Source organism: Rhinolophus hipposideros (assembly GCF_964194185.1).
Source record: "Rhinolophus hipposideros genome assembly, chromosome: 13".
Taxonomy (NCBI): Eukaryota; Metazoa; Chordata; class Mammalia; order Chiroptera; family Rhinolophidae; genus Rhinolophus; species Rhinolophus hipposideros.
This window is the reverse complement of record NC_138059.1, coordinates 3,279,230-3,297,223: the sequence shown is the minus strand read 5'-3', so window position 1 is coordinate 3,297,223 and position 17,994 is coordinate 3,279,230. Positions and strand designations below refer to the sequence as shown.

General features: G+C 48.0%; 1 protein-coding gene across 2 annotated transcripts in view; it reads right to left on the bottom strand.

Annotated features, from left to right (window-relative positions):
- Positions 1 to 17,994, bottom strand: part of COL22A1 (collagen type XXII alpha 1 chain) — a 207,477-nt gene that overhangs the window by 21,623 nt on the left and 167,860 nt on the right. For both annotated transcript variants that reach the window (XM_081070224.1, XM_081070223.1), the window contains 6 exons: positions 12,475 to 12,528; positions 10,749 to 10,802; positions 6,942 to 6,995; positions 6,132 to 6,185; positions 5,414 to 5,467; positions 1,079 to 1,132 (listed from right to left, as the gene is read on the bottom strand). In XM_081070224.1, coding sequence (XP_080926350.1) covers positions 1,079 to 1,132; positions 5,414 to 5,467; positions 6,132 to 6,185; positions 6,942 to 6,995; positions 10,749 to 10,802; positions 12,475 to 12,528 — 324 coding nt within the window. The remainder of the gene's footprint in view (positions 1 to 1,078; positions 1,133 to 5,413; positions 5,468 to 6,131; positions 6,186 to 6,941; positions 6,996 to 10,748; positions 10,803 to 12,474; positions 12,529 to 17,994) is intronic.

Below are 17,994 nucleotides of genomic sequence, written 5' to 3'. Positions count from 1 at the left end.
TCTAGCTCTGCCCTGCACTGGGGCAGGAGTCTCTACAACTCTCGTTCCACACATGGGTCTTACCCCAAGCTGGGTCCCGGCAAATACATCTGTCTCCTTGGGGAAAAAAAAGCCCTCTCATCCAATTAGCCAGGAGCCATCTTAACAAAAACCACGAATTCTGTGATTTAATCCCCCAGACAGGTGGTATTCTCCATTCTTAGTTTCCTTCTCTTGGCGCGGTCAGGTGAAAAGCAAAGAGATTTAGCAAACAGGAAATTGATTTTGTGTTTCGTTTCCTCAGTATTGAATACCAGCCAGGTGAGTTATTGATTTCTTTACAGAAAGACACATTAAGGAAAGAGAACTAGCATTTCCATCGCCTCCTTCTTGCCAGATAATTGGGTTTTAGCATTTTCATTAAAAATCATACTGTTCCAAAAACAAATTTAAGGAATTGTGAAAACAATTTTAAAATTATGACGGAGTAAAAAAAATACACACAAAAACCCTCAACAACCCCAAAATACAGAGATTGAGTTCATTTTTACAGAAAAAGTACCTATATATGTTATGTCTACAATAGCTGACAGCTAGAATTTAGGTATACAAATATCAGAATTCATGCATAGGGAAAAAAAAGAGTAGGAAACACACACAAGAATGTTAAGAGCTTTACCTCTGTGTGTTACAGAATACTAATAAGTAACTATTTTCTTCTCTATAAAATTATTTTTCATTCTTTTTTTTTATTACCATCATCATTATTCTTTTACAATGAGAATTGGCTACTTTATAATTGGAGGAAAAAAAACCTTTATCTATGGAAAATGTTCAAAATTAAAATTAAGACTCATTTTTAGGTTCTATCATCCAGAGAAAGCCCATTCAAATGACAACAAATAGGCTAAGAACCAAGAAAACTTAGGACAACATGGTAATAACAATGATTGCAGTTTTGAAAATAAAGTTTACAGCCATGGCACGTGAAAGAACGGAACGTATCACGTGGGCGCCCCACTGTTTTGGCGGAGAAGAACTTCTGGAACCCCCTGGTCTGCCAGTCTCAGCAAACCCCCACCCCACACAAGGCACTTACCGGGGGGCCTCGGGCCCCCTCTGGTCCTGGCAGACCCGGCTCTCCAGTTTTGCCCTGAGGATAAAGAAAAAAGAGGGCAGCATTTTAAGGCTCTTCCTGTTCTGGGCTGCCTGGGCTTCCTGGTGTTACACTGACACAAGCCAGTCACTGGCCCCGGCACTGGGGTCCATTTTCGTGCAGAGACCATGCCCATCACCCTGTACCCAGGTCTCCTACGTCCTGGTTTTCCCGGGACGGTGCTGGTTACCCAGGGTCATCCCTAGGGCAGTGAGTCAGGGCGCCCCTTTGCATTCTCGGAACTGTTCTGGTCTGGCTGAGAAATCATACAGAGACCCTCATTATAAGTGACTTCCTACCTACACACGGAACCATTTCCAGGCAGCTACTAATTACCGCGTTTCACAGATGGGGCAGTGAGGCTCAAAGAAGTTCAGACGTTCAGAAGTTCAGAAATTACCGGGTTCAACATGGCAAAGCCAGCCCGAATCCCACTGCAGGCCACCCCAAAACGAGGCTCTTCTCACCCCAGCGGCTGTGCCTACTGCCAGGGGCCCACAATTTACTCATTTTTTTTTCAATCCCACCTTCTCATAATTATAAAGAAGTTATGGGACACCTTGGCTATTTAAAATTCTGCACCTCCAGAAGCTTGGTATTGCCATGAATAAAAGCCAGTGAGAGATGGGTGCTCATGTCCAGATAAAGAGGCCAGAGGTGGGGGAGGATGTGGGGTGCAGGCAAAGCGGGTGAAACGGCACCTCTGATTGGGACCTGGAGCGACATGCTGGCCGTGCCTGCACTGTCACCAGAGGGCACACCCAGTCCCCCAAACTGTCTCCTCTGCATAGCTTATAAACCCGAGGATCAGATAGGGTCCACTGGGGGAGAGGGGAGGGAAAGGGCATCCTTGGATTTGGAGGGAAAACTACAGAGGAGGAGGGTGGGGCACAAAGCTCTCATTTCCAGGTTGCCTTGTTAGTTGCTTCTGTCCCAGCTCGTCCAAGTCTAGCTGGGTGACCTCTCAGTATCATTTCCCTTCCCAGATCTGTTTCTCAGTTGTAAATTCAAGACAACCCCCCCCCCCATAGGTCTTTGTGGTCGAGGGTATGCGGGCCTGGCCTGGCTCCTGCCCCAGTAAGGTGGGATGGCCAACCCATCACTGGCCCACGTTACCAGCAGAAAGATGCTAACGACCAGCAACTGTTGAGGATTTTCCACGTGGCAAACACAACTGAAGTGTGTCACATGATTGTGTCAATGAGTCCTCATCCTTAACCCACTGAGGGAGGCACTACTGTTATCCCACAAGCAAAACACTGAGGCACAGAGAGGTTAAGTGATCTGCTTAAGGTCACACAGCTGGGGCTCTAATCCAGGCATTCTGGCTCCAGAATGTCTGTACTTAATCCTAAACTACAATTCTGCTCAAATACCTCTTAATAAAAATTACTCAATAGTAAACTCAAAAAGCTGCTTATTTATCCATCTATCTATATACCTACCTATCCACAGATCCATCATTAATCTATCCATCCATCTCCTGTCGGTCTGCGCAGCTGAGTCCCTAAAGTACAGGAACTTGAAGGCATAAGTCAAGCACAGAAGTGACCACCTGTAGCAGATGCTGCTGTTTCCCAGCCCCATCCCCTTGGCTTACCCAGGACGTCCCGGTCCCTTCGCTGAACACACAGTTCCTGCCCAGGCTACAGGCCTACACAGGCGGCCTTTGGGGGTGCTTGACTTTGAGGGGCAAAGGCCAAGGACATGGAGTTAAGGGCTCAGGGAATAATCCCCAATGCAAATAGGCTTGAAGCTGAGGGACGAACAGCCCAGCCTCCTGGGTCCTGGCCGTGGTTTGCAGGATTACACGTGTGCTCCTCATAAACCCTCAGAGGGTCTCCAGCGAGACGGGCCCGGGCTGTCCATGGGAGCAGCTCACTCACTCACCCGCTTTTAGCGGCTTTCTTTCTTTCCCTGTTCCATTGCCCCATGCCCTCGTGCTTCCTGGGATCCCCTCCCCAATACTCCACCTGCCTCCAAACCCTTGTCTGCAGTCTGCTCTGAGGGCTCCCCAGTGCCCCCTGTCCCGGTGCCAATTTCCTCCCAAGCAGTGCAGAGGGATAAAGTCAGGGTGACCATACACTGAGATTGCAGAATGAACCGGCTGGTGGCCTCTGGAGTGGCCCTGGATGGGAGTCGCTGAGTCCCCCCTCTCCCTGGAGAACCAGCCCTGCCTCTTCATGCATCTCACCCAGAACAGGCCTGGTCCTCCATCAGTCTGTGCCCAGTGCCTGGCCCAGGCCCATCTGCCAGAGGCCGTCCATACACAGACTGAATGAAGGCCAAAGCCTCAGTTATCATGTACCACAAACAGCAGCCTTTCAGGATCAGACACGTTCTGCAGAAAAGCTGATTTCCTGCTCTGCAGTACTGATGTCTGGGCTCAGCCTCTGGGGTGTGAGTCCGAGAGGTTTCATTCCCCAGTTGTGTGACCTTGGCCAGCCTACTTAACCTCTCTGGGCCTTCGTTGCCTCATGACATAATGACACCCATGTCCCATAGGGTTTTTCTGGGGATTACAGTGGGAAATGTAAAGAAGCAGACAAGGCCCTGCCCGAGGTGAGCAGGCGCCATCAACCAGGGTGGGGGTGCCGACCTCCTCTCCCCCCCTACCCCGGCTAACTGCCATCTGCCCGCCTGGGGCAGCTCGACTGGGCAGCAGCCTTCAGGGCTTAGCAGGAGCTTTGTGCTCTGCTGCTGCTCTTAGCTCTTTCTTTTCCCCTCAGCAGTGAATTCTGGTTTCAGCATCTGGCAAGCAGGCAACAGTGATAAAGGCGGTGCTTCCAGCAAGTTGCATAAGACACAGAATGAGTCATAACACCTTAGGGCCAAACAAATTAAATGGGACGTAAACCTCGCTGTAGAAACTTTGATGTGTTTTCACTTGGTGGTTCTTCCAAAGGCTCCGCAGGCCTGAGCTCAGCAGGAGGTAAAACTAGGGCAGGGGAGGAAGTAACCTACAGAAACCATTAACAGACAGACAAGCCCGATGCGGGTCACACACATCTCACGGCCTGTGATGCTCTGGAAACACTGGCAAGAGGCTACAATGATTCTCACTCTATTTAAAATGAAACTGAGGCTCAGAGACCCGTTTGGACCCATCCCAGGTCAGAGAGCCTGTGGGGACTGGAGCCAGCTTTTTTGTGTCGTTGTGGTTGTAGGCTCCGTATAGAATATGTTCATGTACGTTTAATTTGATTTTATCAATAAGTAATGTATGTTGTGACCTCCCAAACTGTGAAGAGAATAATATAACAGACTATGGGGTACAAATCTGCCTCCATCCCCATGCCCCCTTCTGCTCAGAATCACCCTCTTACGGACATAAGTACTTTTTTCTGTGGTTTTGGAGTCTCCCAGGGTTTCTTTATTGTAAATACTGGAAAAATACATGTAGACCCATGTTTACACAAAAGCGGGCAGGCTATCTGCCCGAGATCTATAACTTAACAGTACGTCCCGGAGACGTCCCATGTGAGAGCCTAGAGAATGTCGTCATTCGTCCTCACAGCTGCTCAGGGTCTATTGGGGACACCCCCATCATTACCTCGTCTCCCACAGGTGGGCACTCGGAGAACCCAGGTTTCTAAGTTCCAGATGTTTCCTCCCACCTTCCCCTCGATACCGAGGTATTTGTGAAAAAAAGGGCTGCTAGGAACTGAACACCCGTTGTCATCAGGGAGCCCCGATTCACCAACCTCAGGAAACACAACCCTGAGGTCATAGATAAAAGTCTGTGGAAATCTCTGTCCACACACAACCAACAGCTCCCGAGCCACAGACACTTCCTCATGCGGGCTCAGACCGCCTCACTGTGTGTCCTGGACAGGTCACACACACACTCACGTGCGCGCGCACGCATGCACACGGGAGCTAGCAGGTGCAGCTCAGGGTTTCCGAGGCTGTAACAGGCTTTTCAGATATCAGGTTTCTACTCTAGCTAGTGCTTACCTGCCTCAGTTTCCCCTCCCACATCAGTAGGACTGACACTGCAGAGGAAGGGCAGAAGCCTGGCTCAGGTTTGGATTTTGTCACCAGCCCACCATGCGACTCTGGGCCCCTCATTTCACCTCCCTGAGACTCAGTTTCCCCAGCTATAAAATGGGGACAGCAGTGTTTACCTGGCAAGGTTGTCAGGGAAAATGAGTGAAATGACGCATTGAAAATACTTGTCATTGTGCCCAATTCAGAGTAGCTCCCGGTCACACAGCAGTTGTTACTGAGAAAGTACTAACTTGGCCTGAAAAGCGGCAAGAACTGAGGGTCCCTTACCGGCTCTCCAGGGGGACCCGGTTTTCCATCTCTGCCCTCTTTGCCTTCTGCTCCCTGCAAGAGAAACTCAAATCGGTTATCTGGCCAAAGATGCCAAGAAGGAGGGGGTATCATGCAGTGTGAGCACAGCTTTTGGCCTGGTGCCCAGCTCCATTCACACGCAGCAGCTACGGAAGTGTTTCCACCGGCAAAACGGGTTTGATTTCCTGGTTTTCCCCGAAACCGAGATTCTGGCCTGGACATGTGACCTGCAATGTCTGACACACAGTGGAAAAGCAATCGATACCAATAGTTTCTTTGTTATCGCTATTGAACTACAGAAAGCCCTCCTGGACATTTTCATGCAGTCACACTGGGTTGATACGGCCTCCTGTCAGCCCTGACCACGGCGGTGAGCAGGGGAGACGCCGGTGCTGACAGATGACGAGGACGCTGAGGGACAAGCAGGGCAGTGCCGAGCACAGCTCACGAGGGGCCGGGACAATGACAGAAGGATGACGTCGGGGTGACGGAAAGGCCACGAACACCTCACATTTCTTTCCATGAAATCAAGTTATAATTACAATCTAGTTAAATTTGGTGATTATTTTTCTTCTCCTATTCTATAATACACAAAATTCCCCTAGTGACCACATCTTACTTTAAGAATGATAACGTGTATTTTTGTTTGCTGATTTGTGTAGCAGCGATATTAGATTTTTTTTGAAATAACACTTACTGGGATTCCAGGTAATCCAGAGGGGCCTTGGGGACCGGGGGGTCCTTCTTTCCCCTAAAAGATCCAAGACATAAAAGCACCATTAAGTCTCTGAGTGGCTTTTCTAGAAGTAAATGGAGGCAATGTTTCAGAACCTTTCGAATGTCTAAGGCAGTTAGGTGAGAGAAGGGGTGTCAATTCACCGTGTGGTCCTTACGTAAATGCCTGAAGTGGAGACTCGCAGGACGCCGGCTACACTGAGGTTCATTCACCCTCAGCTTACGGTACTGAAACCGAAAGAGGTCGTGGCAGCCACAGGCAATGAACATAATTACGGTTTTTGAGATCAATGGCTTGGGTTCCAATGCCAGCGCCACCAGCTGTGGTTTCAGAACCTTGACCTACAACTTCCCCCTCCATAACTATGCTGCTTTTTGAACAACTGGATAACAGCAGCCATCTCCTACCCGACATGCTCCTGGTGCGAGCCATCGGCTCAGGATGGGTTAGCAGCAAGCCTTTCCACACCCCTGAGCCTGTTCAGACAGAAACCACACTGAAAAGGAGCAGACAGACAGGGCTGAACCCTGGGCCTGCTCGAGTTGGCTGTAGACTGAATTCTGGAATCACAGATCGGCAGCTCATTTCATCCACACCTTCTACTTGAGAAGTGAGCTAACTGGGGCTCTAAGAGAAAGTGACTCCTCCTGTGGCCGACGGGGACTGAACAGACCCCCAGCATGTGTGGGCCACAGGAGGTGGGCGAACACGTGAGCTTCTGGGAAGGCCAAAGACAGACTAAAGGCAGGTCCTGTCCAGTGAGGGACCTACCGGCGGTCCCTGGATTCCTGGCGGTCCAGCAGCTCCCGCGACTCCATCTGCTCCCTGAGGATGAGAAAGCAGAAAGCTGGTTTGCTGTGTACCTGAGCAGAGATCACCGGCACTTCCTGTTTGTACATCCATCAATGCACAGGGCTGACATCCTGCCCGTTTCCCAGGGGCCGGAACCATGAAAACTTCAAAGGTGCAATTGCCTTCCCTACCACACTGGGCTAGTCACTGGGAACACAGAGATGGTGGGAGGACAGCAGCCACATCTCAAAAAGGGCCCCAGTATTCACCAGCCAGTCATTCTTAAGGCAATGGTAGATGGCCTCCCTTCAGAGGGAACATTTCGAGACAGAAGGCAAGAAATGAACAATTGGATTTATCTTCCAGGGAGGTAAGGAAGAATTCATTGCTTGTGTCAACTCAGGGATGGAGCAATGCATAGACAGATCCATGCAAGAGAAGTTCTCCGCAGGCAGGTAAGTGGTGCAGGGGGAGCCCCCACACGCATCTGCCTCGGGGGCCCCCACACATGCTGCTCCTCCTGCCTGCACTCCAACCCCACGCGTCAGAATGCAGGTCCTTCCCTCCTCTGCGTCTTGCCTCAAGCTCCCGCTTCTCAGTGAGACACTGTCCTGCCCACCAGATCCCACACTGCAGGTCTCTCTGCCCTCTGTCACCCCTGTCCTGTTTTTATTTCTCCCCGTAGCCTTGACATCCCAGGGTTTATTGACTTGTTTACTGGGAACTAAAACAGCGTCTTGGAGGTAGTGGATCGGAACTATTTCTTGAATAAATGAGGGGTTTAGAAGCTGGCTTGGCTGGCGGGGATAAAGAGAGAGCTTCTTTAGACTCATTAATACACCGCTTCTCACTGGCTTTGGCCGGGCGGTATCACATCTCTAAGCTTCAGTTTCCTCCTAAGGGAAAAGGTAGAGGTGCCACTGCCCACAGCACTGCGAGGTGAGGAGTGAATGAGGCAAGGTTTGTGGGGTGCCTGCCACAGGACAGAGGCTGTGGTTCGGCGTGCCCCCCTCTTTGAGCCAGAGTGCCTGGCTCCAAGTCTTGATTCTCCAGTGACAACTAAGTTCTTTGTAAAATGGAGGAAAAGACACCACCTATGTCACTGGAATCACTGAGACAGTTGAGTAAGTTAATACATATGAATAAAGAGTCAGCCAGCACCAGGCACCTACTGAGGGCCATCATTACCGTAAGTACTGATGACAGTGTGTGTCTATCGGCCAGCCTGACCAGGAACACTGCAGGTAACAACTAAATAAGGGACAACACATCAGCAAGCTCTCAGTGTACGTTACTGATACTTTTGCAGCAGTCTTTATTCGCTTGTTTTTACATACATTTATTGGGTGCCTACATTGTACCGGGTGCTGGGAAAGTTTTACGGGTACAGAAACGGCCACTCCATGGTCTTGGAGCTCAAGGAAATTGGATATAGCTGTAGGATACGTGTCTAACTTGCCGTGGACTACAAATCCTGGGGACAAACGCAGTCTGATTTGCCCCACCTTTTCCATTACGTAAAGACCCAGTAAGTGTTCATGAAATAAAAGGATAATAACATTTAAACAAATAGACCTTTACACGTCCCTGCGCCTGGGATGCTAAAGGAGAAAATTACACATCTAGTCCAAACTTAACAGAACAATGGAGTTTTTACTCCATATCTGGATTCTTCTACATAAATTGGCTAATAGCTTCTGACATCCCAGACTCTGGAATTTAGCGAAGCTAAAATTCAATTCCCTACTGCAGGTGGAGAACAGGGTAAAGGTTTTATCTGGAAAAAGGATGGGGAAAATGTATGGGGACCTGGAGGGTTACTGTCCTGTCCTTGAGTTGCTTTTGCGTGACTGACTGCTGAACGTGAATGGGCAGCTGACTCAGTATCTATTCCCAAAGGCAATTAGCAGTAGAAGGCATTACACAGAGTAGATGCTCAATAAACACCACCGAGTGAATTGTAAGCATTAATGAGCTGGAGATGGACAAGCTGGCTTCTGATTACAATTGTTTCTCAATCTCAGATTCATCATCTAGTACGAGAATAATAAACCAGGAGTCATTTCCTAGCGTGGTCAGAGAGTTCTAAGTTGCAGCAATTCCCAAGGAGGAGGGAACAGGGTTTCGTTTCCACTGGAGATGTCTTAGAGGCTTTGGAACTACCGGGGTGGGGTGGGGATGAGGCATAAGCCCAACATCCAGTGCCTGAGTCCTTCAGCTCTTAGGTTTCACAGGGAAGCTGAAGTCACCGCGATATAAAAGTATTCACGAGTGAACCGTTTTTAAATACAATTAGGTCCCTTTTAAGCATCCCCCCTCACTTAATGCTAATAATACCTTCCCACTCGACCCATGCTATTGCCACCTTGATGTTTTCCTTTTCGCTGATTGTCAGATGCCACAAAATCCAATAGCATTTGCAAATACAATGCAAATCAATTTCCTAAGTCAAATTATACATCTTAAAATCAATGCAGAATATCACAGAATGAAACGGTAGCGACTGATTGCTGTCCTACAAGGCCATTCACAAGCATGCACAGGGCAGAGTTCGGACAGTTACGAATCGAGGCTGAGAACTTGAAAAGGATGAGAGCGGCACTTGTGCGAAAGGAAGTGAGCTGAGTATCAAACACTTAAGGTCGCCTCTCCATGACGCTGGGAAAGCTTTACTACTTATGCAGATAATTTACCTTTTATGAGTTTGCCATAAAACTCAGGCACGAAGTGAGAGATGCTGTTTCAGGCTCTCTTGTGATTTTATTGAAAAAAATACGTTTTAAACAACTTGATTTATTCTAAGAATTAACAGGTAGTTAGAAGTTGCCACAAAGAAGACAAAGCAAGCTTAATATCACACATTGTTAACTCTGTGCTCCTAACCGATCCTTTTTTTCACTATTTCGTTTGACAGGTCGGTCTGTGTTTGAAGTGGGGTCCCTGTCAGGGGTCCTCTAGCCATTGCCAGTGGCCCTCTTGGGCGAGGTCTGGGAGAACACATGGGAAATACCATGGGACTGGCCCTGGGCTTGGTGGAGACGGTAAACCCCACTCCTTGTTACCATGGCTACCACTGGTAACAACCACAGCGGACTCTGAGTGAAGAGCAACAAGACTCATTCCTCCGCAGCCCAGACCAAAGGGAAGTAAATTTGCAAAGCTGGGCATCGGTCAGTGTCAGAGCCAGAACTACTGCCAGAGCGGGGAGCCCAGGGCGGATCAATGGGGTGACATTAATGGTACTTGTTACAGTTAAAACAATAACACGTGCCTTAGAATAACCATGAACGAACAGCTGAAAATAGTAATCATGAATGGCAATAATCTGTAGTCGTCATTATTGTTATTGATTGTAATATATCCAGGAAAGTCTGGGCTGATATGGACACTCCATGATTCCCAGAGCTTCTCACCACGGAACAGCCGCCTATGGAAGAGGGCAGGCTGCTTCTACACTCCTTACCTAAGGTCCTGACCACGAAACTGTCCCAGGCTTGCCACCTCCCAAGCTGGACCTTTAATAATAATAGATGAAGCCTGCCCTTTCCTGCCAATGCCCCAGTCCCAATAGCACAATATTTCATTGTCCATCACTGCTACTCGGGTCCATCTGACCACTCCCCAGCTGGTCCCGGGACCTACATTTTCAGCTCACCCCTGGGCTTTGGGTGTCAGCCCATTCCTTAAAATAAAAGGTGTGACTAGTGTGGTATCATCTCCAGTGAGGATGGGAGGGAGTTCAAATGTCAAGGCCAAGAAAGGAGTGGGTTAGAGATTATTACTTACCGGTGGTCCGGGATTCCCTGGGGGCCCCATGAAACCTGGAATTCCGGGATGACCCTAGGAAAACATGAGAGGCAATTCCTTAAAGTGACTCACAAAAACCTTGTCACTTCGTGCAACTACCAATTTTCAGACCACGATCCAGAATCTACTTTCTAACTCCAGTGACAATTTTGGGTGAAGACACCCACTTATAGACCTCTTTTTTAATATATTGCCAGAGCTTCAATAGGTTGAGAAAGTATCTGACGATATTTACAAACAAACCTATCCTGAAAATGGTTTGCTTCAAAAAATGTGAAGGAAAAAAGTGGGGAAGTGGATGACGAAGTAGCTGAAAACAAGAGTGGCCATAATAGCTGCGGCTGGGCGAGAGGAGCAAAGGGGGCTCTTTTTATTATACTCTCGTATTTTTGCGTACGTCTGGAGTGTCCCACTTAAAAACAAATAAATGCATACACACACAACATAAGCCCACAATGGACAGTGTTAACTGAATTATGGCATCTGTACTATGGCAGTTATTTTAAGAAAGAGATGCATGTCTTCATGTGGAGAGGAGTCTGTGTGCTACAGAATGAGCTAAACAAGTTCTAGTGTAACATGCATTGAAATATTAGGTTGGTGCAAAAGTAATTGTGGTTTATAGGTTAAAAATAATTGCAAACCCACAATTACTTTTGCACCAACCATAAGTATTTGATTTAGTACAATCATATTATAAAAGCAAAGCACCATGACATAAATAATTCACCTTCCCTCCCCCCACACTTCCCGCCACCAGAAAACACAAGCTGTAGCCCTCACGACAGATACCACTGCCTTTGACCAATCATCCTGGTGAGGATAATCCAAACCCATTTTGGTTTTCCAAATACAGGTGGGATTTGAGCTGAGTAAGTCATTCAGACCTGAACGCTGCTCCCGTCTCACTGCCTCTGGTTCGTGTGCCCCACTCCCTCACTGAATTGAAAGTCTTGTGAGGTTAGGGGTTGGCCATTCCTCATTCTGTATGTCAGAGCCTGGTGCAGTGCCTGCCACGGGCCTGGTTTACGATATGAGTACCGAGTGAGAAATGAATACAACAGTGAGCAATAAAGGGGCAGGGCAGGTGGGAGAGAGGGAAAGGGGGAAAAAATCCAGGGAAAAGACTGACAGTCAGAAGCAGTCATCAGGCGAAATGGCAGAGAACCTGCTAGAGGCTGAGGAGGGGAGACTGCAGAACCAGCTGGTCACACTGGGTAAGTGATGCAGGGCTCATCTCCATAGGAAAAGCGGCATGCCACCACTGGCGCCACCACTGGCACTACCTTACAGCACCTTTGGGGAAGTGGTCCAGCAGGGGTGGGTGGGCGCTGAGTGGAGACGGGGCAGCTGGGAAGCACGTGAATCTGCATTGAGAGTCCTGCAAACAGGTGCTTGAGAAATAATGGGAGGGTTGGGGAAAGAAGGGGGCACTTGGCAATGAATGGTTACTATGTTAGTGGACAAGAAACACTAAAAGCAAGAGTCCAAAAAAAGAAAAAAGAAAAGTCAGGCTCCTCAGATAACTGGGGACGGGGAATGTGACAACAAACCAGGGGGATCAAGATGGGAACCATGGAAGTGTGATTTTACAACTCTTACTGCACACATAGACGCGACCAGGAATGTCGTCAGAAATGGGAGACCATTACGTAGGAGAAACAGTGATGCCACTTCAGGACGATGTTCATTACAAAGTTTTTACCTGATCGCCTTTCTGTCCAGCCTCACCATCTGCTCCATGCTCTCCTTTACTTCCCTTGGGAGAAAGAAGAAAGGAAATTAGTGGGAATTTTGCTAGAGCGACGCTGCAAAAGAAGTAAGTTTGCATGTGTTGGTTCTCCTATTCATTCATTCCCTCATTCTTCACCAATCTCTTATCAAGTGTGTGCTACAGGCAGGCATGGTGGCAGCAGACAAAAAGAGGTCCTGGTGAAGGCACTGCTGATGGAATGGCCTAATTTGGTGGTGGGGTGCTGGTGGGGGTCATTGGAAAGTGGGGCTGGGGACACACTCGGAGTCTTGTGTCCCCCTATGTTAACCCTTGAACATGGGTCGAGTTGCAGGCACTGGACAGCATGAGAAGGGTGCACGACTGCCCCAGTTACCAGAGGCCTCCTCTGGCCCGGTGTGGGGTGGACTTGGCTCAGCATGAAGAAAGGAGGATGTGAAGAGGAAATGGGATATTGCAGGTGTGACAGGGAAAGGTGCAGAGGCAGCAGTGTGTGTGTGTGTGGGGGGGGGCTGAGATGGTGCTTCTCAGGCAGTGCTGCACGAGGGCTGAGGGAGATGCTCTCTGTACATACGCCCCTCGCTCCCTCCCTTACTGGCGGGACCTTGAGAAGGTCACGAAAACTCTGAGATGTAGTTTTTTTAATCTACAAAATAGAGAGAATAATGATTACCTACCCCATGAACTGTTGGGAGAATAAAATCAGATAATACATGGAAAACACTTAGCATAGAGCTGAGAACACAGTAAGAGAGCTCAATAAACATTTATGATTATTATTTTACATTGTTTTGTATATAAATACTAGCTTTGTCATGTACTGTGTCATTGGCAAGGTGCTTCAACTCTGTTCCCTTACTTCTAAAATGACAATAACAGTAATAGTCTTTATCATGGGGTTGTCATGAGGATTCCATGACCTAAAATCTACAAAGTGCTTAGGCTAATGATGAGTTCATTATTAGCTCTCAATAAACAGTCGTGATCATCTTTACCATCATCATCACCATCATCTTGTCATCATGTTATATGATGTCACCATGATCATCATTGTCATAATCATCACCACCACCATTATAATCATGATTATCTTCATAATTGTCATCATCATCATCACCATCATCATTGCCATCATCACCATCACCACCATCATCATCACTATCATCATCATCACCACCATCATCACCATCACCACCATCACCATCACCACCACCATCACCATCACCACCACCACACCATCATCACCATCATCACCACCATCACCACCACCACCATCACCATCACCACCACCATCACCACCACCATCACCATCACCACCATCACCACCACCACACTATCATCACCATCATCACCACCATCATTACCACCACCACCATCACCATCACCACCATCACCACCACCACACCATCATTACCATCATCACCACCATCATCACCACCACCGCACCATCATCACCATCACCATCACTACCATCATTACCACCACCATCACCACCATCACCATCACCACCATCACCACCACCATCACCATCATTACCATCATCACCACCATCATCACCACTATCATCACCATCATCATCACCATCATCACCCTCACCACCATCACCATCACCATCATCACCACCATCACCATCGTTGTCATTACCGTGGTCATGGAAACACTCAAAACATGCAACCTACCAAAAATATTTTTTACAGACCTACCCTGAAAGTTACATTCACAGGTTCCAATCTCTCTTAAGTGTCATCTATTTTGGCTCTGCATTTATTGTGTTAACAAATGTATTTCAGTAAAATGTTATTAAACAAAAGCATTTCAGTTCCTCTAAAAGAACGCATTATGCAGTGAAGTAAGTCTTTGGCAGGAAGTCAATCTCGGCTCTGGTCCCAGGCCTGTCATCTCTCATCTTTGCATTCCTGAGCAGATCGTGCTCCCTCTTTGCGTTCAGCTTGTCCATGCAGTAAATGGAGGGTGTGGGAGGTCAATCTAGGAGGGTCCCTCCAGGCCCAGAACCTACAAATCTCTCATTGGAACATCCAGTCCAGCATTCTTCTTAGCCAGATGGGTGCCCTAGACCAGCAGCTGACTGGTAATGACAACTAGCTAGTGACACTCCTGGCGGCCTCCCTGAGGTATGCTGGGGGAAGGGGGTTGTCAGGTGAGGTAATACCTCTACGCTGCCAAATGCCATTGCGGAGAGAAAGAGAAAAAAAAAAAGAAAAGAAAAGACAGGTTCAGAGGGGAAGAGCATGTGTTCCAACATTTAGCATGCGATAATTTCTACTGCTTTTAAATCTATAAAGCAGCATACTGTCTGCAGGCCTCATTATAATCTCAATGAAAACAAGTGACAGAGAATAGCACACTGTTTCTCTGACATTTAGGACAACTGTCTTAGAAGTAAATGGTTTCCTTTCAAACTCCAGTCCTCAGGCTGAGCTTGGAGTGGTTTCAATCCTCACCTCTTAACAATGAAAATGTCAGCAGCTCAAGGAATCCCCACAGCCATATTCTCCTTTTCCACTGCAGATGGGGACCAAAGCCAACATGGCCACCCCCAAGCCTGACTCACTTCCTTCCAGAAGAAAGGACTGACATTTACAGGGTCCCGACTTTGCCAGACACTCTGCCGGGGCTCTTCAAATAATATCCCATTTCAAGTATTTCTTTGTTTATATCCTGAGCTGACGCCCCAAAAAATAATATGTCTATGTTATCTATTTTAGCCAGCAGGACTACTCCATGAGGTAGGGGTTATTGTTAGAGTGTACAGGTGAAAAATCTGAAGGTACTTGGTATAGTTGCTGTTAACTCAAACAGACCAACGATTATGAGGGCCGCTCGCAGTTCCACGACCCGTTTCCTATGTGCTGGCACCACACCTGCTGTTCTGTAAACGCTTCCTGTTTACGCCGCCTATCCTCTTTGGGAGATGGGCCATATGGTTTTTCTTTTACAGATGAGGGACCTGACGTTCAGAGAAGTCAAATAAACTGCCTCAGCAAAATTCACTCAGCTGGTAAGAGGCAGAGCCAGACTGGGGAAGCGCCTAACGCCCAAAGCCCAGGCTGTGCCCACCACTCTAGGTGGCCCCAGCCCAGTCTGACTTTTCTGCGAGACGCCAGCCTGTAGATCTTTTTTCTCCAACACAACATCAATATAATGCAGTAATGCAGGCATTACTAGCATCAGTACCATTTTCTAGAAAGGTCAGGCTCCTGACAGCTGAAACGATGGCAGCCAGCAGCAGCGAGTACCTTCCTGATGCTCAAAGGCCCAGCCCTGGTCCACAGCCGGCTTGCAGGGGAGCAAGCCCAGACCCTGGAGTCCTCAGGACAAGCTTCTGGAAGTCATGGCCTAGATCTGACCGACCTTTACACCTCCTGACTTGGAGGGAACTGGTCGAGGGGATGCTTGGTGCGAGTCTTTCGGGATCGAGGCAGCTATGGGAGCAAAGGGACCTCTGCTCCTGGACAGAGCATGTACTTAATGGCTCGGGGGCACCTCTGGACAGGATGGAATTCCAGGGCCTCTTCTGGCAGCTCTCCTAGCAGCAGGACGTATTATTTCTGCCTTCCAGAACCATCCAGAACGTCCCAAAAGTGGAGACTTCTGTTCATTCAGTATCCGCAGTCCCCACAATTCCCATCACCTGGCTGGTGGACACATGAACGAAAGGGAAACCAGATGCTTTTCCTGGGGGATAGAACAATCAGCATTTCCAATCCAGGAGAGGATTTCACAGCGGACTCTGTGGAAATACACGTTTCCAGGGTCCTTGCTCTTATTACCATCTTGCTTCTTCTTCTTCCTCTACCTGGATCATGATCATTCCAGCAGCCTGTCTCCAGCCCTTCTCTCTCAGCCAGTGTTTTCTGCAGTTTGAAAGCTGTAGAAGGGGCTCTGTAATTGACTATGGCATTCACCTCCCCAGACCCAGCCACCAGAGACAGCAGCTGCAAATCTGCAAGATAAATCCTGGGGAAGTTGATTTCCCAGATGCTGAATTATAATTGCAAACAAACAAGTGAACCAAACCCTCTTGGCGATAACACGTGACCAGTGAACACGCGGGGCCTCTGGTTGTAAAAGAGCACGAACAGTGATCCTAAGCGCTTTGCCACCAGTAGCAAATTTGCCACCAGTTGACAAATTCATCTTCACGTCCGCACGTCTGGCAGAGATTTTGTGTGATCAGTGAAGTTCCACACAGAGGAAATGAAACAGTCCTCCCATCTGTTTTCTGGAGAGCGGTGTGGGATGAACGAAGAGCATAGAGACTGGCCTGGGCTGGAAATCCAGGAGCAAGACAAGCCTGTGAGTCCTCAGATGAGACACTGAATTCCTCGGCAGCTCATTTTCCCAGCAGTTTGGTAAAGGGGTGCTACTACAGGGCCCCGTGGGGATTTCTACACAGGCCTGTAGACAGAAGCCCGGCTCCCCACTGGGAGCTGTCCTTGGGCTGGTGCTGGTTGGCACGATACTACTGTGTTTGCCCGAAAATAAGACCTCGCCGGACCATCAGCTCTAATGCATCTTCTGGAGCAAAAATTAATATAAGGCCGGTATTATATTACATTACATTTTATGTTACATTATAGTATAGTATAGTATATCTTAAAGACCTGGTGTTATAGTAAAATAAGACCAGGTCTTATATTAATTTTTGCTCCAAAAGATGCACTAGAGCTGATGGTCCGGCTAGGTCTTATTTTCGGGAAAACACGGTAAATAGTGGGGATCCTGGAGTTGGACTAACAGGGATTCACCTCCACTGTGTCACCGACTACTGCAATACCGGCATTGAATCTTGCTAAGTCTTAGTTTCCTCATCTGTAAAGTGGGACAGTATCTCTACCTCCTAGAGTGCTGCCAACCATTGCAGGAGATAATATTATAAAGCAGGTAACATGGCCCTTGGCCCTCAGAACACTGGGTATGTTGCTCACTGAAATCACCTGGTGGTTCATTGTGTAGGGGGGACCGGAGCCCTGAGAACTTTTCAAGGTCACCAGGGACTCCTCAATGGAGAAGCTAAAAAACCCAGTCTTTCAGACATAGCACTAATTTTGGGTATTTTCTGGATGAAAGCTTTCTTTGGTTTTCTCTGTGAAGAAACAAACCCTCTCTTGAATCAAATTATAAAAGAACAAAGCAGAGCCATTAGCCCAAGATACCAGCATTTCAAGCAGTGTTGGGCTGATAGAGAAAACTATCCCTACTTATCTGTTTAATTTATTGGCTTTTGTTTCTCTGAATAAATGCCAGTCCTCAGCAGAGGCTAAACCCAGAAGCCAGCAAGCTGACAGCAAAGATCACAGAGGGCTGAGCTGAAATCACCAGCCTGCAGAATCTTCTAAATGAAAAGCTTAGCCTCTGTTGATGACCCCAGAAAGAGAAAGGCATATGCAGCAAATTACCTGGCGAATGTTCCACTCAACCTAACACTGCCCAACCAAAATCGCTTGTTCCATCTACACTGAGACCTGGTAT